This window comes from Gymnodraco acuticeps, unplaced genomic scaffold (assembly GCF_902827175.1).
Source record: "Gymnodraco acuticeps unplaced genomic scaffold, fGymAcu1.1, whole genome shotgun sequence".
In the NCBI taxonomy this organism is placed as follows: Eukaryota; Metazoa; Chordata; class Actinopteri; order Perciformes; family Bathydraconidae; genus Gymnodraco; species Gymnodraco acuticeps.
This window is the reverse complement of record NW_022990037.1, coordinates 848,976-872,083: the sequence shown is the minus strand read 5'-3', so window position 1 is coordinate 872,083 and position 23,108 is coordinate 848,976. Positions and strand designations below refer to the sequence as shown.

At 43.3% G+C, this 23,108-nt stretch overlaps 1 protein-coding gene across 2 annotated transcripts in view; it reads left to right on the top strand.

The window, feature by feature from the left end:
- ext1c (exostoses (multiple) 1c) overlaps window positions 1–23,108 on the top strand; it is a 77,326-nt gene that overhangs the window by 42,653 nt on the left and 11,565 nt on the right. For both annotated transcript variants that reach the window (XM_034215134.1, XM_034215135.1), the window contains one exon: window positions 17,907–18,000. In XM_034215134.1, the coding sequence (XP_034071025.1) occupies window positions 17,907–18,000 (94 nt within the window). The remainder of the gene's footprint in view (window positions 1–17,906; window positions 18,001–23,108) is intronic.

Below are 23,108 nucleotides of genomic sequence, written 5' to 3'. Positions count from 1 at the left end.
CACGGTTGCCCTGAAGCACACACAACACACACACACACACACACACACACACACTCACACACTCACATACACACACAGTTAAAAGGCTACTGGCTCCACTGACTTGACCTCTTGTGTCTGCTATATATCTGAGCAATCTGTGTTTAGGCAGGTGTCACATACACAACCCCACAGACTCACCCATGTCTATGTGTTATAAACGCATGCATGCACGCACACACACACACACACACACACACACACACACACACACACACACACACACACACACACACACACAGATATATGGATTTCTTATGTCTATTTCTTGCCTACATTTCATTCTGACAGACATGCATGATGATAACCTGCTTTCACTTTACATAAAACACTGGATGTTCTACATTTACTGACAATAATGTTTTTTTATTGTTTTCCAAATGGGGGTCGGGACCCCCACAAGAGGTCATGAGATAAATCAGAGGGGTCACAAAACACATACTGGGGTAGACAAGAAGAAAAAAGGAATGCTGCAATCAAAAATTGTATTTGTCAGACCATTTCTCTAATCTTTGCTCTTTTTTCTTCTACCGTCTATTTCACCTCGAAACAGTCTGAACCCACATAACTCCAAATACACACATTCACTGTTGCAATCAGAGTAATTGAAAGGCCTGGCAATCAGCCCACTCTTCTCACCTCGCACTGAGCTGCTCCTTAAATGACATGGCTTCTTTCAATCGCGGGAGACCAGAGGAAATCACCTCCTTACCTGCTGTCTGGCTCTGGAAACTCACACATGGACCAATGTTCATGCACACATAGGGACTTGAATTATTAATGTCCGCTCGTGTTTGCTCTGCTTAACATTGCAAGAGATCAACTGACGACATTCTGAACAGCTGCCACATCCCTGAAAAAGGCTAGAAGATCCAAACGCTGAAACTTAGAACAAAGTTGTTTGAATTAAATCCTTTACTTTTCTGAGTCTATGGTCAACGAACAGGCTTATGTTTTGACAACGGTGGGGCTTTCAGAATTAGGAGAGGAATTATTCCAAAAAGGGAAAGCAGGAAGGCAGGTGGTGACAGTTTTCAAGATTTAGGAGTCAGGATTAAGGATTCAGGATGGCAACAGAGGAAGAAGACGTAACTGTGTGAAACTTTGCCATTCCATTTGACTTCAACGTGGATTCAGACATGTTTTCTTATATTATGTTAACAATGGAAAAATCACTCAATAAGGTATACCCTAAAATATCTGACTATATGGTGTGCATATGCACTTATTGTGCAACGTCCTTTTGTTGTGCAAATCCTGTTTTTCTTTTTAGCTCAAGTCCATCTTTACACTTTGTTTGCTAGAACAAAATGTTGAGTACAGAGATCTATTTGTATGATCTTTTTTTTTAAAAGTATTTGATTACAATTTATACAAAGTAGCCAATATATAGCAGAAGAAGTTCAATGAAGGAGTGTCCGAATGAGACTGGCACTTTGACACTGTCCAGGAAATCAGAGTTATATCTTAATATGTTTCTGAATCATTCTGCTTGTTGGGTTTCTGGACCGTTAAGATAGCGGAGCAATAATACATGTCGCTTTAGCCTTGCAGCCATGCTTTTACATTCAGATAACAAAACAAACAGGAATCTAGTTTTCAGCTGTTGTTACATGGAATTAAAAGTTGCCACATTTGCTCTTTAAACACATACACCTTCGAAGTCTTTATTTATTTCCATCTGTAACTTTGCTGTTTTGCAGTGCCACCGCTTGTGTTTGTGGCCCTAATAAACACCCGTGGGAGATCCTTTGGGAAATATAGCTGCTTTCCTTAGAGCATGAACAATTAGAGTTTGAAATACAAACTGCTCGGAGCTGCAAGGCCCGCACCACAGAGGAAAATCTAATCTGCCACGCCAGAGAACAAAACAAAAACCCTCGGTTGCCTCACACTGAGGTTCTTATGTAGATTACTCGAGTATTTTAAGGATTTAATCAGGGGCCGACAATGCTTCTGTCTCGCTTCCCCCCCCCCCCGCCCCCATCTGCAGTAGCGTCTAGCTTGATAATCTGTAAAATCTGTAAAATCACACACACACACACACGCGCACAACACACACACACACACACACACACACACACACACACACACACACACACACACACACACACACACACACACACACACACACACACTGTGTCAGATATGCAGATGCACCGATCTCCTCGCCCCCACACATCCGCCTGTTCATGTGCGACTCCCTAGGGTAGTGTCAGGGCCCTGACTGATGAAAACACAGCAGCGGTGGCGGTGTCAACGCCATAAAACAAAGGCTGCTGTGTAGATGAGTTGCCATCCAGTGATGGATTTCACCGCAAGCACATTTGCTGCTTAAAAACAGACCATTTTGTCTTCCTCGCACTCTTTTATCTTCCCTTCCTGCTAACTTTAATTCTTCCACTTCTGTAATGTTCTCTCGCTTCCTCTATCACAGAGCGCTTTATTTATCTTTTGCATTCGCCAGCCTCCTGTTGGCGAGCTCTGATTTGTCCCTCTACCTCCTGTCCGCACACTTTTCTTGACAATTGTTTGTGCCCTTCAGCCATCTTCAAAGTTGAATGAGTCATGTTTATGACCCTTACAAAGGAACACATCTGTTACCTGCCAATCCCACGCTGTCTGTTTCTCTGTTGTTGGTCCTTTTCTCCTCTCCGCTCCACTTGTCTGCACACGTCTGCACCCGACCTGCCTCAGACTGTCTTTTGTCCATTCAATATCCTTCACAGGTGCAAGGGTCACCGCTAGCCCCGATATCCTGTAAGCCCTTTCTGAAATAAGGGTGTGTATCCAGCAAATATCCGCCACAGGTGAAAAGTGTCAGCCAGAGATTTGTCACATTTGTGCTTTATATCAACAGAAATGTGTTTGTCGTGTGGCTTTAATATCCGTTCTGGAGAAGGTCATTTAAAGTTGTCGCCATCCTGGGGAAGTTTCAGATTGTGTCTGTTATTTACTGTTTTTAAATCAAAATGTCACGCTTTGGCGTTAGTCAGATTGCTTAGCAATAACAGTCCACATGAACGGTTCTTGTTAACCCAGGCTTGATCATGACTCAGAGATTTCTGATGGTTTTTGGGTGCAGAATGCAGCTCTGTGAAATATGCAAAAGCTCCTAAACCGTGTGACTATTAATAGAAGATGATGAATATCACGGAGACAGATTATGTTCACACCAGGGAGTTTCAGCAGGAAATGTTGATCAACAATCGTTTGTAGCCCCACTCAACAAAGCATTACAATCTCCCAACAACAATCTAGGTTAATACGATGCAATTACAGTGCTTATGTTTCATTTTGATGTTTTCTAAGCAGAGGATCATGGAGGATGAATATTAAAGACGCACATCAGGAGGTTTCCGACCTATCCTTCATGTGTGAACCAACAAACATACAACACTTGCTTTGATGAGAGATATTTTGACAACTAGGCCACCAAAGCTCACATGCATTTTATTTTGTATTTTTTTCAGTCTTCATCAAATTCGTTGGGCTGTTTAGGTGTTCAATGTGCAACTATGTTCCCAAACCTTTAGCAAGCTGAGGCTGAAAGGGTTAAACAGCTGCCTCGCTGTGTCTCAAAACAACAGAGAGTGAACCAAAACAGTGAAGTTACGCACCATAGATTGAAAACAATGAACTGACAGATCCTCAAACGCTCCACAGAGCAGAAGCAAACTGGAGAGTTGGATGATCATTTTGGTTTCATCACATTACACATTGTCATTTGAGTTTTTCTTTATGAAGATTTTGATTAAGGCACATTTAAAGATGTTCTTGTCGCAGTGTACTCATTGAAATTTCATATTAATGGTATTGGAGGAAAGTTCCCAAACTAAACACATTTCCTTCTGTAGAAAAGGACACCAACCAGTGACATTCAATCATAAGTTAAGTTTGCCCAAGACTCAACCCCATTAATTTGACCGTGAAGGTTTATGATAAATGGGCAGACTTTATGAATAGCGGCTCTATTTAGAGATGTCTCCATAAAACAAGCAGCCGTCCACTGTTTTTATGTTTCATCGTAAAACCTAAGGTCAGTGCCTTTTGAAGTCCCAAAGGTAGATTTATACTCTATTATCTCAGAGTGGTAGTTCATCTCTTGTGGCATAATGTTCATTAAGGTAGATAATAAGTATTTAACCTGAGCCTGGACACTTCTGTGGTTGGGATCTTTTAACAGTGCATTTGAGCAGGGAACACCCACAACGTCTTTATGTTAAAAGAGGAGCTCTTGGGGGCTTTGTATAGACATAAAAGGGGGGTTATACTCTATATATGACTAATGATCCCTAGAGTCTCTGCAAACTCTCACTCTGACTTTCCCTCTCGTTTGACTTCAAAAGGAGCCGCCACATGACAGCCATACCTATTGTGGCACCACCTGTGTATGGGCGTTTCAACCACCGCTATTAGTACAGCTGCCTGTCTATATGTGGCACTATTTGTTGAGTGCTAAAATAGCTTTAATGGCTGTGTGTTTACCACCGTGTTCTTCAAAAACAGCCTCATTGTCAATGATATAATGCCTGTTGTCTGGCTCAAAGGCCTATAGGTGGTCCAGCAATGACGGTGGTGCAGTTGATTGGATTTGTCTGCGTCCGTGTGTGTGTGTGTGTGGGTTGGTAATGGACTACCCAGTGAGCTGCCAGTTGGCTTGCCTCGTCACAAGGTCCAAAATCGGGCAATTCCCCGACAGCCAGGAAATGAACAAAACATTGGTTGGAGCCATCCGGGTGTGAGACAATTAAAGACACACGATGACACATTAACACGCGTTCTTTTTGTCTGTTTCTCTGTCACACATGTGCCTGCTCATCTGTACGAGTCCCCAACACGTTTTATTTTCAGCATGCAGCAGAGAAATCATAGGGGGGAGAACAACTGTCATTGATGTGTAAATTCACGACGAATAATTCCTCTGCCGCCTCATCCAAAAGACCGTCTTGGCGCGTGTTCGTTGCTCCTGCTTTCAGCTTACGTCTATCTCTCTTACCCTCCCTACCGTATCCATCCCTAACAGCATCCTTGCTTATGAAGCGCAGTAATGAAAGACTCTCATTTTCAGTGTTTTCCTCTGTCCTCCCTCCCTGTGATGGGCATATTGGATAAAGTATCCAGCCGCAATGGAAAATGAAAGCAGGGTTATGGCCTACGCACTGGCGCGGTGTGAAAAACAGGGGAAGTGGAAGAGCCCTCGCCTTGCTCAGCTCTATATTTGTAGGCAGAAAACCTGATTTCAGATCAGTCACGCTAGCCTTGCAGCAGACACCTACTGCACACCGGGGAGGCAGATAGACAGGGAGCCTTTGCCAGTTCTTTCTATCTCGACACTGTTGCAAAGAGTGTATGCAGTGTTTTCTTTTTTTTGCGTTCTCTCTTTGCTGCTGTGCGTCATCATTTACCTCTTTCTCTATTCATTTATTGATCTTGCCGCAGCATTCTTCCCTAATTGTTTATTCTTTATGATACTGATGCTCATATAAAACAGATTGCTTCCTGCACAGTATCCTCATAAAAGAGCAAACAAGCAAAAATAAGTGAAAGAAATAACGTTTTTTTTTCTTTTCCCCCTTTAATATTTGTCTAAGAACTACAGCCTGTTAGCATAGCCTAAAGACCTAGCTCTGTCCACCTGCCAACACCTCTAAAGCTCACATAATTGCCAATGTAATTTGATTTATCCATTTAAAAGATTTCAACTCATCTAATCCGCCCTCCGCTGCAGCTTTGTATCTCCTGTTCAGACATGAATAGCAATACCAATGTGTGTATCTTAATATCAGCATGAAAGAAAATAAGAAATTGTGGAACTATTCCTTTCCTTTATTCCTCTTCAAAGCACAGATTAAGATTAGATTTAGTAATAATACTGGACTGGCCTTAAGACATTTGCAATTAATGAAATGAACTACTAGCAGCTGACATGCAGAGAGAATTGGCTTTTGGGGCCTCAGGGATGTGGCCCCCTTGCACTTTGTACTAATTTCTAGTTCCTCATGTTGAGTCAGTTAAGGCTATTTTGTTGGTTAATACTTTCATATTTTACTAGCTTGCTTTAAACTTGATGCAGAATTGTGTTTTCCACTTCTGCTCGCCTTTTCCTTGAATCCTTTACATCCAGCTTCTTCTTCTTCTTCAGGTGTTAAATGTTACACATCTACTTACAGTAATACAAACCCAGCTCTTCTCACTGTGCTTAGCTCTATTCTCCCTCCAAGTGCTCTCATCATCTATGTTAAGACTTCCTTTCCCCTCCTTTTCACTCCTAGTCTCCTTGCCATACAGAGGCCATTGACTGCAGGGTCGTGTTCTGGCACTTAATGGACAGACAGCTGCTCTCCCATTTCTATATATAACCGCAGATGATGAATTTTGTCACACCCCCATCCTGTATCTGACCACTATGTTAATGTACAAGAAATACTGTACGGGTAAGAATGTGTGTTCCTATGGGTTCGTAGTGATGAGGCTGTAAATGCGCAAATATAATCTGCAGTCTTTTTGAGGCCTTTTGCCAAAAAACGACACTTTAATGCTGCTTATTATTTATCAATTTGAGCCAAACGCGAAAATGGTGGGTTGTTTTAAATAAATAAAGCTACATTAAATAGATTTAGTGAAAGGCACTTTGATAAGCCTAGCTGGAACTACTTAAAATACAGTAGTTAATGTAGCTTAATCTGGATAAAAAGCCTTTTGATTCTCTGAGATTTCAGCAGATTGCCCACTTTATTTTCATGGGAAAGAAGCAAAGAATGTAGTCATACTGCAGTTATTGTTCACTGATATCATCTTTGAATCCGAGGTTGTTTATAAGCCTTAAGAAGTACACACGCTGAATCTTGTTATGGCACCTTCACCTTTCTGCCCTTCATTTTGTTCAATGATTCGAACATGATTAAGGATACAAATCCCCCTTTTATTAATTTTATATTCACACGCATTAGTGTGTTTAGCTGTCGATCCTGTATCTGAGTTTACGAGAGATGGATTGAGCTATAAGTAACAGTGTTAAAGGATCATCTGCTGCCGGGGTCATATACGTTCAGATTAGAGAGCTTTGTCCTCCCGTCTCTGTGTAATTAACGAGAGACGGAGAGAGAAAGAAACAGATAAAGACAAAGAGGCAGAGAGAAGAGTAAGTACTCATGCAGAGTGGTATTTAGAGAAACCAGCACACACTCAGGAGCACGCTCAGCACAGGAGGGATTGTATGTAATTATAGGGTCTCCGGCGGTCAGTGTATTTGTGTGCATGATGAGCATGTGTGCAGCAGAGCACCACGTCCAGAAACAACAACAGATAGGATATAAAAGGGATGTCCTGGATGTGTGGTTTGTCTAGTAGAGTTCAGGACCTCTATAAAGAGAACAGGGATAATAACTGCAGGGTGGCAGGAATGCAGCCACACCAATCTGCATGTACAGAACGCAAACACACACAACATCAGCAATAACGGAAACATTTAGTTGTTTTACATAACAGGGCTCGATAGTTTTGTAATTGGTGTTTTTGTCACTGAAACGTTTTTATTATTTATTATTTTTTCTTCCTCAGATACTTTTTCATTTATTATAAAATGGCAACATTTTACTTCATGAGTGTCATGTAATAATGAGAAAGGTTGCTTGCCTTTTTTGCCCGTGAGATAAACTGATTGCATGAAAATACATTAACTGTAGAATACAGCAACAAAATAAAGTTTTAGAACAAGTATTGTTTGTAAGAAGAAACTTGATTGTGTATTTGTAGAGCATCATTTAACAACAATTCAATATGCCTACCACAATATACAAAAGACTAATGTATTTTATGACAAGATATAGAAGATAGATGAGGAAATACAAAACAAAATACGAGCGAAACGCAATAAAATAAAACACGTTGGCAAACAGTGAAGGCTTAAGACTTGATTATCCCCGTAGCAGCTGTTAGCCGATTCTGGTGCTATTTATGCTGTGAAGGCCATTAATATAATAATTGTTGATTTAAAAAGGTGAACATTAAAGAATTAGAGTGGATGCCAGCCTAAATGAGACTGTTAAAAGATACAATACCACAGAGACAGGGACATTGCTGGAACATTATCCTGTCTGCTTGTTAAAAGCTGAATACCGTGTGCAAATTGCAAGTTTTTGGATGAATGAACATTGTTTGTTTTCTCTCACTATGACCAATTTATTTTTAATTGAGTTATACAGCATTTTTGAACATCTCTTTAGGGAACAGTAGTTTAAAAAAAGGCTGTTAAAGCAGGTTGTAAAAGTGAAATATGCACAGATTTGTTATTGCCGCTCCTAATGAAACAATGACGCACTGTCTCAAAGGGAAGACAATTGCATAATGACTGCAAAGGGAGACAAAAATATCACTTCTCTTTAGCTCAAAACTCGAGCTCTCTACAGTAATGACTCTTGATAATTGAGGACGACAAAGCTGCGTGGTAGAACATCCATTAGTGAGTCTGCTGCTAGAGAGCAAAGACACACAGAGGAAAGCTGGCTTTTGATACTGCAAGGCCGACGGTAACGAAGGCACCAGGCAGAACTGCTTCATCTTTTTGTCTGCGTGAGTCTGAGAAGTTCACCCCCATGTCTGACTGAAAAAGACTTGTGTGGAGCCCAGGTGTGTGTTTGATTCGGGGTATGGCTGGTGCGTGGGACCGAGGGAAGAAAGGGGTAGAGAGACAAACAATTTAATGAAATGTTGCACCGGTGCCGCAGCTCAAAATCCAAGACTGTATGAAAGATGTAGTCACGGTGACGTCTTGCATTGGCTTGTAAACTACTATTTTGAGGGGTTGTGTCGGGCTATTTACCACTAGCAACTAGCGCTCTCTAGATGTAGCTTGATCAGCAAAGTGCATCTGTAATTTGCGATAACGATGATATTAACTGAGATTCTAGTTTGGTCAGCAAAAAACAGCCCCAAAAAAGGGACAGCCGACGCCTTACTTTGTATTACCACCAAACATTGAACATTAGCCTAGTAGCACTAGCAACTTGTCAATCACAAAGCCATGCCTTAAAGCCTAGCCTGCTTAATATTCCATTCTACTCTAAATGAGACCATCATTTACAGATTTTACATAGGTAAATAATCTAGTGAGAAGAAGGTTAATTTTCTCATAGACTTCTATACAACTAGACTTCTTTTCGCAACCAGTGTAGCGTCCCTCCTGGAACTTGGATTCATTTCCGATACCAGAATGTTTTCTGCAGTGCTGTTTCAGTCTCTGACCTTTTTAAAGTCTCTGCTGAACCTGTAAGCAGAAATGCTCCTTGTTTCTTACTAAATATAATTCACATTTACCAGTTTAGTTTCCCAGAGATTCGCTTCAAGATGTCATATTAAGCTGGCTCCTGTAAATACTCACCGCAGCTCTGTCCATTTGAATCCTTCCCAGTTCGCTTTGATATCTTTGCTGGCACTATCTGCCCATATAGTATTCTGCACCCCGTAAAGATGTGTTTTTATCATTTGTCATTACTTTTTTTGATAGTCACATTAGATTGCCATCAAATTGCTGAAAGATGAGGGAAGGAAACAGAGAGGAGAGGCGAGAGAGCAGAAGATTAATAAGAAGGGGGGATAGAAGGAAATGGCTTATCTGTCCATCTGCTAATATATTTCGATGAGGCTTAGAAGTGTGTGTGTGTGTGTGTGTGTGTGTGTGTGTGTGTGTGTGTGTGTGTGTGTGTGTGTGTGTGTGTGTGTGTGTGTGTGTGGTGTGTGTGTGTGTGTGTGTGTGTGTGTGTGTGTGTGTGTGTGTGTGTGTGTGTGTGTGTGTGTGTGTGTGTGTTGGGGGGGTAGTGGTAGGAGAGACAGTTGTAACAGTACAACAGCTGCAGGATAGGGTTTAGCATCTGGATCCACCTTCTCTTTCTCCTGTCACACACACACAAGTACACACGAACACCGGTCCATTTTCCATCCTGACCCGGAGATTACTGAAATGAAGACAGAAGGGATGATGATGAGGAGAAAAAGTGAAGATTATGGGCACAGTTGCTCCCATGTGACATCTCCGAGACATCCTTCACACTCATCTCTCCCTCCCTCTTTCTGTTTAATGTAAATGGATACTAGAAGACCTCATTCCTCTGCATACTGAAACCTGAACTGTCTGTTTAGCCTCGTGCCTTTTCTCTGTCTCTTTTCTCATTCTCAGGATTTGTGTTCCCTTTCTAGGGCTAGTCGATTATGGCAAAAATCATAATCTCGATTATTTGGGTCAATAATTGATTTCACGATTATTAAAAATGATTATCCATTTACTTTGAAAACATCCATTTATTGTAAAAAAAAATGTGAACAGTATGTTTTTAACAGTTGATTACCCTGAACTTTAAGTATAATTCAACTGAAAAAAAAAAAAAAAAATCGTAATAAAAAAATTATCGTTTTATTTCGATTACGTTGTTTTCGTAATCGTTGCAAGCCATAATCGTAATTGCGATTAAAATACGATTAATTGAGCCGCCCTATCCCTTTCCATGTCCCATTTTTGTTATAATAAGATTTAAAAGTAGCTATTTGGTCTAAAAAAGAAACAGCATTTATTTGTTTCCTCTGCTTCTGTTTGGTCTTATATGTATTGTAGGTTATATCCCAGTGCCTGACCTATTGCCTGCAGATAAAGCTGTAGTTTTGTGACTCTATCTCCTCCAACCCTCCGAGCCCCAGAAGCTGCAGCAGCTGGCTACACATTACTCTCCCTCTTTATCATTTTCTGTCCCTTCTCTCCCTCGTACATATCTTTTATAGCAGGGAGAAAACCCACAATATGCGCCTAATGTGGCCCCGTAGAGTCATATAACTAACTCTGTGTAAGTTTCTCTAGAATCTAGAGTCTAGATAATAGCATCAGCAAAATATGAGTAATTTAAAAATAAAAAGGAAATAGAGTTAGGTTGCCCGCATGCACCATATTTCCACAACTAGTCAGTATCATACATGAAAAGCAGTTAGCATAAGGATAACTTCCTTATAATTGATGTTCTGTGTGTAATTCCAAGAATATGCAATGAAATAATAATTGTGGGGGAAACATCTGAAGCAATTGGAAACAGGACTCAGAGAGACACGAGGAGAGCTGGAGCTTTGATGGCAAACACTGATGGTTTATTTGGAGTTACGGCCTGAGAATTCACACGACATATCACGGGCCACGAGTTGACCACACGGTAGAGATGCCAAATCAATTCTGAAGAACTCTTCTGTAGTTCCAGGTGTTATAGTTCGGAGTGTAATAACCAACATTCTTTATCAGCGAGATTAAACAAATATGGACCCTGAATCTAGAGCTGTCGTCCATAGAAAATAATGTGTGCCAGGGAACCTACGTTCCAAATAAAAGAAGGGCCTCTAGATGTCCCTGAACAATAAACGATCTCATCTCAGCTTGTGCTCGGTCATAAGCTGGCAACAACAATGCGCCCAAGCTGCCCCTCCTTAAGAGAGATAGCAGCAATACCCAAGGCCGTAGACCTATGCCATGGGAAAAGAGACAGTGAAGGGAGAAAACGATGAACTGTGTCAAAGGTTGAATACCTGAGCAAATTATTCCCTAACAGTAGTAATTATACTTTTTGTTAATGAGGGGGGGGGGGGGGGTTACTGCATGTAGGGGTGATGCAGTGCTTCCATATGAAACTGCCCTGTGGAGTCCAACTTAAAGTTATTTTGAGGATTTTTTTTCTAAAAACATCTTTAAATTTCCATATTTACACTCATTGATAAACAATATCATTTTTTAGTAGCGCTTGTTCCTTGTTACTCTTAATTTTTGCACTTTGAAAGCAAAACGATTAGAAATGCCCTCGTTCAATCGTTCAATGCACCTTACAAAGACAGGGCAATTGAATGTCATTGTACAGAAGCAGTGATTGTTATCGTTGAAGCTTATTGCTTTGTCCATGATTACCCATAACATGGATGTGTGTATCATTCAGGTCTCTTTGTGCTTGATGAGGTATACATGAGAATGAAACATATTGACAGTAGCCTGTTAGTGCTGTGGCAGCTAATCTATAACCTTAGTCAACCACACATTAGTACTCACCAACAGACACACACACACACACACACACACACACACACACCACACACACACACACACACACACACACACACACACACACACACACACACACACACACACACACACACACACACACACACACACACACGCTGGAGCCCTCACTGTATTGACACCTGACCTTTACAGGAAGCAGAGCAAAGATCAACCAACCAGAAGCTGCTGTCACTCAAGGAGCATCCGATCCTCCCTCCCTCCCTTTCATCCCTTACCTTTCCGATTTCACTCAATATTCATTGAATTGTCAGTGTTTAGTATACATGAGGAATGAGGCAGAAAAAGAAGGAGGGAGTTTAGTTAGAGTAACAAATAAATAAGACTTAGAGGAAAAAAGGAAGGTGAGAATAGATATACTGAGGGGGGGAGTGTGAAGCTGATGGGTGTGTGAGTGAGAGAAAGGGCTCGGGAGATGATAGGGTGGAGGAGAAACAGATTTGCTTATCAGACAATTCAAAATACACACACACACGCACACACACACACACACACACACACACACACACTAAACAGTCGGTGACAAAGAATGGTGCCATCTTAGTAAACACAGCTTTGATGATAGCGCTGTCACACTGAGCCCAATGTCTCGACATGAAGAGAGAGAGCCTGCTGTGTGTGTGTGTGTGTGTGTGTGTGTGTGTGTGTGTGTGTGTGTGTGTGTGTGTGTGTGTGTGTGTGTGTGTGTGTGTGTGTGTGTGTGTGTGTGTGTGTGTGTGTGTGTGTGTGTGTGTGGTCGGGGGAAACCTCGGGTGGGTGTGAGAAACTCTGAGGCCTGTGTCTCTATTTATGTCTCTATTTACTGTGGCTATCAGTAAATATGAAAAAAAAGTATAGCAATATGAAGACATAAAATCCTTGATCCAAATTTGCTCCATATAGGATGTTTAATATTTAACTATATCTATCCTCATGGGGCACAGGACTGATTAGTGCTGACGGATAAAAATGTAGCACCATCAGTCTTTCATCAGTAAAACCCAAACATGATGTGCAATCAAGAGCAAATGAGATGGAGATGTATTCAGACAACACCTTGTGTCAAACATTAGGTACAACTTGTTTTCTGTAGATTGTACGCAGGCCCAAACATCACAAGCTGAAACAATGTCTAGTACTAGAAAAGCTGACTGATAATCAATTAATCATTATTATTATTATTATTATTATTATTTGAATAAGAAGAATGGTTCAGTCTTCTTAAACCTACATTAGCTGTTTTTGTAACATATTTGAGATGGTGACCTTGTTATGAAGTTGTTTACACATATAGCAGACACGCAGCAGTACTATTCATTAGGAGCTGTATTTGGTGTTGAACAGATAGTGGGTTTTTTATGTGTGTTTTAAAGCTATTTCTGGCAATGATTCAGAGAAACGGATGCGAATGAACCAAAACAATAACATGAATGGCTCTAAAACCAAAACAATTAGCTAAAAGACTCTAAAATAGCTCCATAGAGTATACATTTTTATATACACAAAGTCATTTTTGTCTATTGTCACTATTACATTATTGATTATAGCGTCTTAAAATGTAAGGAATTGCTGCTTATTATATTATGGAATAATTTGGTCTTAAACTACTGGTTGAAGAAAAATAATCGATATAAAGATGTCATGTTTTGCCCTAGAAAATTGTTAATATTTTCTACAAATCTGCAGATAGTGAACATAATCCTCACTCAGTCTAAAGTATATTGCATTCTTATTTGCATGCTTACACAGGAAGTCACTGTATTCATTGAAGTATGCACTTTGACACGACCGTAATCTACTATCTGTTTAATAATGCAATCTAATGTGATCCACATCCACAAACAACAGATCTGAGGCTTCCAGATCACAATCGTGCAAAGTGCCACCCAGTGCACACAGCATTCATGTAAACCTGTAGTATACTGTAAGAGCAGGCATGTACATTACAGGACTGATACTGTATGCATGCTCTCCCTCATTAACATGCAGGGAGGCTAGTGCGGTACATTCCCTGCCATGCACGATATGAAATGACACACACATGAATACACAGTGACTCATTGTTATTTAGCTGGGTTTTACCTACAAGCCAACCCCCAATCAAAGGCACACTGACTCAGTTATTCACTCATGCAAATGAAAATGCTCTTTTGTTCTTGTCTGTATAATAAGTCAAATTAGCATTTAAAGTGTCAGTTTACCCAAATAAGCTTGCAAAGCCCAAGATAGTATCTTCAGAATCAAGATTCTACTTAACAGAATTTAATTTAATTTGCTATCAACAAAGTAAATTGTTTTTTTTTAAAACGCTGGAACATGCACATTCTTGGCATTTTCCTTGAAAAATTACTTAACTTAAAAAAATGGCTGCTGTTTGTATTGTATCTGGCTACAGCTCTCATGTGGGCGAACCATTCCTCTAACACAAACACACACATTCACACTCTGACGTGGCCATTTGGCATAGTGTTAAGATCCAGGGCATATCCATATGCATTAACACACATACACTATAACTTGTTATGTATTCCTGTTCAATCTTACTGACAAACAACAGCAACAAACTTGCACACTCAAAGGCAAGGAGACAAGTAGGAGAGAAGCAGCAGGTCTGCTCTTATGTTGTTGGAAACAAAGTGCTGTTAAATGATTTACTTGTCCGTGCATTTAAGTTAATTCCCTCATTAAAGAACAGCAGTCGACAGGCAGGCTAGACAGACTAACTTGTGCACATACATACTCTAATAATTCATGCACAAGCTGACTCCTAGTTATGCATCATCAAACTGAGACAAATGCACAAGCAGCAGAAGTGGGTCAAGCTCACCAGTTCAGTCTCACTATGTTTGCACTCTCACACTAGATACTATACATGTGAATGGACACATGGTAATGTGCAGCACTGGCAATCACACATAAGGAAAACACGAGTGCATTCTCACACCAACGTGCCCAAGCTAAATCCATTTACTTTAGGAGATTAAACATATTTACTTTTTTCAATGCAGCCCACATCCTCCGTTACACATTAATTTACTCCCCACACACACACACACACACACACACACACACACACACACACACACACACACACACACACACACACACACACACACACACACACACACACATACACATACACATACACATACACATCCACATACACTTACACATACACATACACACACACATACACACACACACACACACACACACACACACACACACACACACCACACACACACACACACACACACACACACACACACACACACACACACACACACACACACACACACACACACACACACACACACACACAGGGGACTTCTTCTAGATGCAATCTACAGATGAATTTACTCATGCATATCTAAATGAATGTGTTTACTTAAATCCCTTACTCAGAACAAGATTTGGACTCAAAATCCCTCAGACATACATTTAGTAAATCTCTTTAGCCGCAGTGACTGTTATTTTGGCTCGTGCGATTCATTTCAAATGTACATCACAGCTGCACTCTGGGACATCGTGCTGCGGCAGATGCTTAAGGTTCCATCGCACACCCACACGTGGATGTGCATTTAAAGAAAAGGCAATATAAAAGCTATTGTTTGGCTACCTCTGCCTGCTTCATGTTGAAACAATGCTGATGAGAGCGAACGAAAGCATGAACATTAAAGGTTCTTAAACCAAAACAAGAAGCTGAAAGACTCTTTAAATCTCCCTTGAGCTGAGATCAACCTTTTTTACAGTCATTTTAAATATGTACGTGTATCAGAATCCAAATCCGAATACCTTTATTAGTCCCACAGAGGGGACATTTACAATGTTACAGTAGAAGAGAGCCAAAGACTGCTTAATACCTAACCTAAGTAGCATGCATACAAAATAAAAATTAAAGATTAAAAAACAATTATAATAAAAAGTTACACAATTTACAAAGAACACATCCTGTATCAGTTCTGAGGATTTAGCAGCCAGGTATATATTGCACAGTTATTAACGGCATATATATATATTGCACATATTGCACATAGTTGGAGGTTAACAACAAGGGGTGTTATAGTCTGTGTTATTGTTTGTGTGGGGCTCTACTAGGGGCCGATGTCTATTTGATACATTCCTATTGAATACACACCCCTCAGTGACATCCATTCAGATTTTGAAGTCAACCTCTTGAGTGTGTTCATTGATGCCAACATGAGCTATGAAATCTCCAGTTTCAAAGCAAAAGAAAATCCTGTGTCTCGTCGTTCATTGAGGGTTAAATACATGGCTAAGCGAGGGTGAAGATTAATAGCAGGAACTTGTACTCCGAGGTCCCTTTTGCAAATAAACAAGAAGAGAGCTGGATGCAGAAACAAGGGAGGGCTGAGGGAGATGTTGAGCAGGACCTAAATGAGGGGGGGTGAGAGCAGAGTGTAGAGTGAACTCTCCCATAAGAGCCGGTTTGTTTCCCCATCTGTTTACTCCACTGTGCAGTCCTTTACCATGAGACCGTTACACCACTCCGGCCGTTCCACTGAGCGGATGAAGGCGAGCATTGATGCAGAGGTTTCCATTTGGCTTCTTTTTCACAGCGCGTGTATGAAATATGAGCGCGAAGTGGTGGAGCTCACCCAGGCAACGTACCGCGGCAGTAGTGGCACCAGTTCAAAACGTCTTGTCTACAACACAAATCAATGGAGAACAGAGATTAGGGCATATTTAGTTATGAGCTTAGTGATGGATATATTTCCAACATACAGAAGCTATGTGTAGTGGTGCCAGCATGTCAGCGGAGGTGGGGGGAACTCGATTTATTACAGCACATAATCCCAGCCATTACGACGAAATATCTTAAATGAAAGGCCACATAAATCCTGGTTTATTTTATGTGTGACAGATGTTAAATATCATATATCAAAAGAGGCATGTGTAACCATGCTGGAGAGGTTATTTATTATTATTATTATTTATGGATTTGTATGCTATCGTTTAGTTATGTTAGTACTACGAGCTGGTGCCTTTCTGTTCCACTCATCATTAAATTGTTTGTTTACATATCAGAGGACATTGGTTATTTTTTCTTGAAGGTTCAGGTTCAGGTTATTTATTTGTACCCGTAGGTAGATTCTGTTTGCAGAGAAAAAGACAATGGTTCCATCCTGACACTAAAAACAAACGCAAACAACAGACACATCTCTAATAAAAGGACTAGTAAAAGTACAAGTATACCCTGCTCAACCAAATCTCAACATATTTTAAAAACATTTTAAGAAGGAAAACATTAAACATGGTTTTACTACTTCTGCTTGTAATTGATTTGAAAGGTACACAAATATTTAATTTGTTAGCTTAATTTATTTTAACATCATTAACTCTCTTCTGACTTCAATTCATTATTCAACTCCTTATTATTTAACTGAGTTTAGGCACACCACCTGACTATAAAACTCAATAGAATTAACGTTTGCATTTCTATCAGACAACAATGTGTTGGTTTTAGGCCATCATTTTACCCAAGCAGAGGATCACTGATTGCAGGACCTTTTTTAATATCTTATCTTAACACAAACAAAGTGCATATTATGAGACGTATAAAAAAGCTGCACAGGAAACTATGTATTTACAGACAAACCTATACATCCAGTTAAACTCCTATATGACTATCCTATTGAACCAGTTGTCAGACATTCCAATAAAGTTTGACAATGTCATCCGACACTTGAACTCCATGCTGTTTTAAATGCTCCTCAAATATACAAATAATCTTTTTATGTTTAATAATTATTCTTCTCGTTGTCAGGTTTGATTACCAGGAGCTCCTCCACAACTCCACCTTCTGTCTGGTGCCTCGAGGGCGACGCCTGGGCTCTTTTCGTTTCCTAGAGTCACTCCAGGTAAATATTTATTATGCAATGTAACGAAAACCATCGGTGATATTCATTAATGATGATGTAGACTTGATCGTGCTGTAGACTTGCATTCTGCGTCAAGTATAGACACATAACACTGAAGTATTGTTGATTTATATTCTTTGTAAAACTGTGTTGTTTATCCTGCCTGAGCAATCGACTGCTCTCCAGTTTCTTTGAGGGCCACAAAAACAAACGGTTGAAATCTCCACATGCCAACACAGCAATCATCTTATCAACATTAGCTGCAGCATTTCTTTCCGGATAACGCTGTTTGAGTGACCAAATTACTTTTCCAGGAAACTGCTTCAATAAGATCATGCAGCGTTCAGTCAACAAGGAAGTGCACAGTATGCTGAATGTCTAAGTTCCAGAGCCGTGGTTTATATAGTCTTTTCGTTATTAACACCTTAATGGTCACATCTGCAAGTGTTTTCCCCACCATTGTGTTGTGTTGAGAGCAGATAACCATAAAGGCTTTATTTGCTATTTGCTGGGCCTTTTAAACTCAAATGGGTCCATTAATTCACCCACACACACGTACAGAAACACTGGAGTCGTTCATTTAAGTCCATCAGTGAAATGTGCAAAGTACAAACAATGAAGTACCCACAAAGGCGGCGGAGTGAACAGAACAGTTTAAACCAGACCGTCTGTTCTCTCTCTGCCACCCAAGTCGACAGTCGCACACCGTCGCAGGAAGCAGTAGTGGCTGTTTTTAGATTTGCCGTACACTGAACTCTCTGGCTGCTAGTGTTCCCTGGCCACACTGCTCTCTGGGGTGTGTGTGTGTTTGTGTGCATGAGTGCTCCGGAAGCATCCATAGAAGTGGCAACCTGCCCCATGCACCGCTGATGTCTGCTGAATGGACAAATCCACAACCCACTTGGCTTGGCAGCATTCATGGTCTTCTTTCTTTGTCCTCTCTTCCTCCTTCTTAGTCTTCTCCTCCCTTCAGTCTTCTCTCTTGTCCATCCCAGGCACTTTTTGAGACTTTTTCAGTTGTGTTTTTTTTTTCTGCCAGCCAATCCCACAAAAGAACTGGCAATTACCAGTAGCAGTGTGGTAGGAAACTTGCTGCCAGCTTTCCAATATACAGACAGACACATATTTCTAAATACAAACCTTCTCAAAGCCTCCCTCCTCTCTATCTCCCAATGCAAACAAACCAAAAACAACTACACAGCCTTTCATATTAACCTTCCTCCAGGCAGGGGGGGGGGCTTGAGATGTTTGAAACTCACCCTCACACAGCCTCATCTCTTGGGGAGCAGACTGAGGCGAGCCTGGGGCCGCATTTCAAATGTAAAGGCCTTGGATTATCACTATGGGAGTCTTTGTGTGACCTTGTTGTAACCTGGGGCTCATTCTGACACATACACACTCCTACAAACCTCCCTATTTGTTCGAGTGTCCTTCAGCAGGTTTATTCTCGGATGAAATGCAAGAGCATGGAAGCCCCGTTGGGCCAGAGAGAGCGTTTGATCTCCACCAATTTCGCCTGCTGCTGCTGCTGCTGCTGTTCTCTGGTGGTTTAATTAGAAAAAAAGTGGGGGGAAAAATAACACACAGACCTATCAACACTCGAGACCACAGAGAGAGAGAGAGAGCAGGATGGGATGAGAGTGCAGTGGAAATGGAAAAAGGAGTACAGAGAGAGTAAGTGAGATGGGGAGACCAAAGGAGGGCTTGGAAAGCAATACAAAAAAGTGGAACAACATCAAAAACCTGTCAGTGAACGAGCGAATAAGACAACATCAAAAATCGACTAATAAAGCATGATGTCTCCACGTATCAACTGGCTCTTTCTAATCTCCTCCCATCCCCTCATCCCTCTCTTTTTTTCCTTCAGTTTACCCTCCTCCCCTCATATTCCCCCTCCGTGGTTGTTCCTAATTAGTACACAAGGAATCAGCCACATCTGCGTTTGCATGTATATGAGTGGCAGTCGTCTAGGGCTTCCTGGGAAAGGAGAGATAGGAGGTATAACTCACTGCAGCCACTGTTTAGGGGTCTTACACACGCTCAGCTGCACATACATTTACACACAAGGGTATTGACCACATTGTCTGATCCTCCTGGGATGTCACCGTGCCAAGCAGCTGAGACTGAACTCCTACAGTGTATTATATCCACGCAGCTGCAGTGTCATGTTGTGTTGCCAAAGAGAAGCTGGCAACAAGGGAGAAACCAAGTCAAACTACAGCTGATTGCAATTAAAAGTGATATTGTAGTGCCGTGAAAAGAGAGTCGGAGGCGGTGTATTAAGAATGGAGTTCCAATCTTTATTATCCATTACTTTCAGAGAGGTTAACACATGCACTGCTCTGCCTGATGAGCTAGCAAGAATGGCAGCTAAAGCTACAGGTGTTCCCCACTAAAGGGTCCGTGTGGCAACACAATAAGCAAGGTGAATTATGTCCAATAACGTGTCACCACACAAGCCCCCCCAGAATTCACACATAAACAAAATCAGCATGGCGGGGAGGAACGACACGCCGACCCCCACGACTCCTGAGCACGGGAGTCGGAAAAGTGACTCCCGCCTGTGCGGCCCCCGGAAGGGGAGGGACCGGAACAACAGGTCTTAAATCCGTGACAGGGGACGAGGCCGGGGGGCGGCCCCGTCGCGGAGGTCGAGCCAGCACCACAGGCTGGTCCAAGTCCAGGTGAGCAGCCTTCACCCGGTCCACCGAGACGTGCTCGGCCTTGCCACCCAGGTCGACCACCAGGTGCTTGTCCCCGTGCTCCAAGACCCGGAAAGGCCCATCATAAGGGGGCTGCAGGGGGCCTCTGTGCGCATCGTGCCGGATGAACACGTGCTCCGCCGAGCGGAGCTCTGCGGGAACCTGGGACACCTGAGTACCGTGCTGAGTAGTAGGGATCGGAGCAAAGGCCTCAGCGGCGTCACGCAGGAAAGCCCGCTGGGCCGACGCCGACCAGGGAGCCGATGCATTTGGGAGGAAATCCCCCGGAACTCTCAGCGGCTGACCGTAGACCATCTCCGCTGTAGAACACTGCAGATCTTCCTTAGGTGCGGTCCTCAGGCCCAGCATCAGCCAGGGCAGCTTGTCGACCCAGTTACCGTCCGTAAGGCCGGCCTTGAGGGCCGCCTTCATGGAGTGATGAAAGTGCTCGCAGAGGCCGTTAGCCTGAGCGTGGTAAGCGGTAGTCCTGTGCAGCTTAACCCCCAAACCGCCTGCCACAGCGTTCCAGAGCTCGGACGTGAACTGAGAGCCCCTGTCTGAGGAAATGTCTGACGGGGTGCCAAAACGACACACCCACGTTGCAATGAAGGCCCGGGCAACGTCTGCGGCTGATGTCGAAACGAGCGGAACCGCCTCCGGCCAACGGGTCGTTCTGTCCACCATGGTGAGGAGGTAGGAAAACCCCTGAGAGGAAGGCAACGGACCAACCAGGTCAATGTTGACGTGATCAAACCTCCTCTCAGGCACCAGGAAACGCTCCAACGGGGCCTTCGTGTGATGGTGCACCTTAGCGCGTTGACAAGCCACGCACTCCCTGGCCCAAGTCCTCACGTCCCTTTTCAGTCCTTGCCAAACGAACTTCGCCACTACCAAACGCACCGAAGGTTTAACGCCGGGGTGTGACAGGCCGTGCACAGCCTCGAACACAGGACGCCTCCAGCTGGCAGGGACGACAGGCCGCGCCAGGCCCGTAGAGACGTCACACAGGAGAGTAATGCCCGCGTCGCCGAACACCACGTCCTCCAAGCGCAGCCCCGCGCTCTCCACCTTCAGGGCCTGGACGCCGGGATCTGTGACCTGGTCTGCCGCCATGCGAGTATAGTCCGGGCCCAACTGGACGGCACCGATGACGACCCTGGAGAGGCAATCAGCAACCAGGTTCGACTTGCCAGCCACGTGCTTAATGTCCGTAGTGAACTCTGATATGTAGGACAGCTGCCGCTGCTGACGTGCCGACCAAGGCTCCGCCACTTTTGACATGGCGAAGGTGAGCGGCTTGTGGTCGACAAACGCCGTAAATTCACGGCCTTCCAGCATGAAACGGAAGTGCCGCACGGCCAAATAAAGTCAGAGGAGCTCCCGGTCAAAGGCGCTGTATTTGCGTTCTCTAGGCGTCAGCTGGCGGCTGAAAAAGGCGAGCGGCTGCCAAGCGCCCTCCACCCACTGCTCGTGCACTGCGCCGACCGCGTAGTCTGACGCGTCCGTGGTGATGGAGATGGGAGCCGTAGATGATGGGTGTGCCAGCAAAGCCGCCTGAGCCAACGCGGTCTTGACCTCAGCAAAAGCGCCGTCCGCCTCTGCTGTCCAGTCGATCTCCTGGACGGGGGTCTTGCCTTTCAACGCTTCATACAGCGGCCGCATGATGTGTGTGGCCCGGGCGATGAAACGGTGGTAGAAAGTCACCATCCCCAGAAACTCACGGAGCGACCGGGCTGTGAGCGGGCGAGGAAACGCCGCAACAGCCTCCACCTTCGCTGGCAGAGGTGTCGCACCGCCCTTGGTGACGCGGTGCCCCAGGAAATCGATGTCCGACACCCCGAACTGGCACTTTGCAGGATTGATGATTAATCCGTGTTCGTTGAGCCGTGTGAAAAGGGCTCGGAGGTGGGACAGGTGCTCCTGCACTGAAGCGCTGGCGACGAGTATGTCGTCGAGGTAAACAAACACAAACGGCAGGTCCCGCAGCACCGAATCCATCAGGCGCTGGAACGTCTGAGCGGCATTCTTGAGTCCAAAAGGCATCCGCAGGAACTCAAAAAGTCCAAAAGGCGTTATCACTGCTGTCTTGGGAATGTCCAGGGGGTGCATGGGCACCTGGTGGTATCCACGCACCAGGTCCACCTTGGAAAACACCCCCGTACCGGCCAGATGCGCCGAAAAGTCCTGAATGTGCGGCACCGGATAGCGGTCAGGCGTAGTGGCGTCATTGAGTCGGCGGTAATCCCCGCACGGGCGGAACCCGCCGTTCGATTTGGGAACGACGTGCAGGGGGGAAGCCCAAGGACTGTCGGAGCGGCGGACAATGCCCAGGCGCTCCATGGTTGCGAACTCCGCCCTCGCTACAGCCAGCTTAGAAGGGTTCAACCGCCGGGCCCTGGCGTAGAC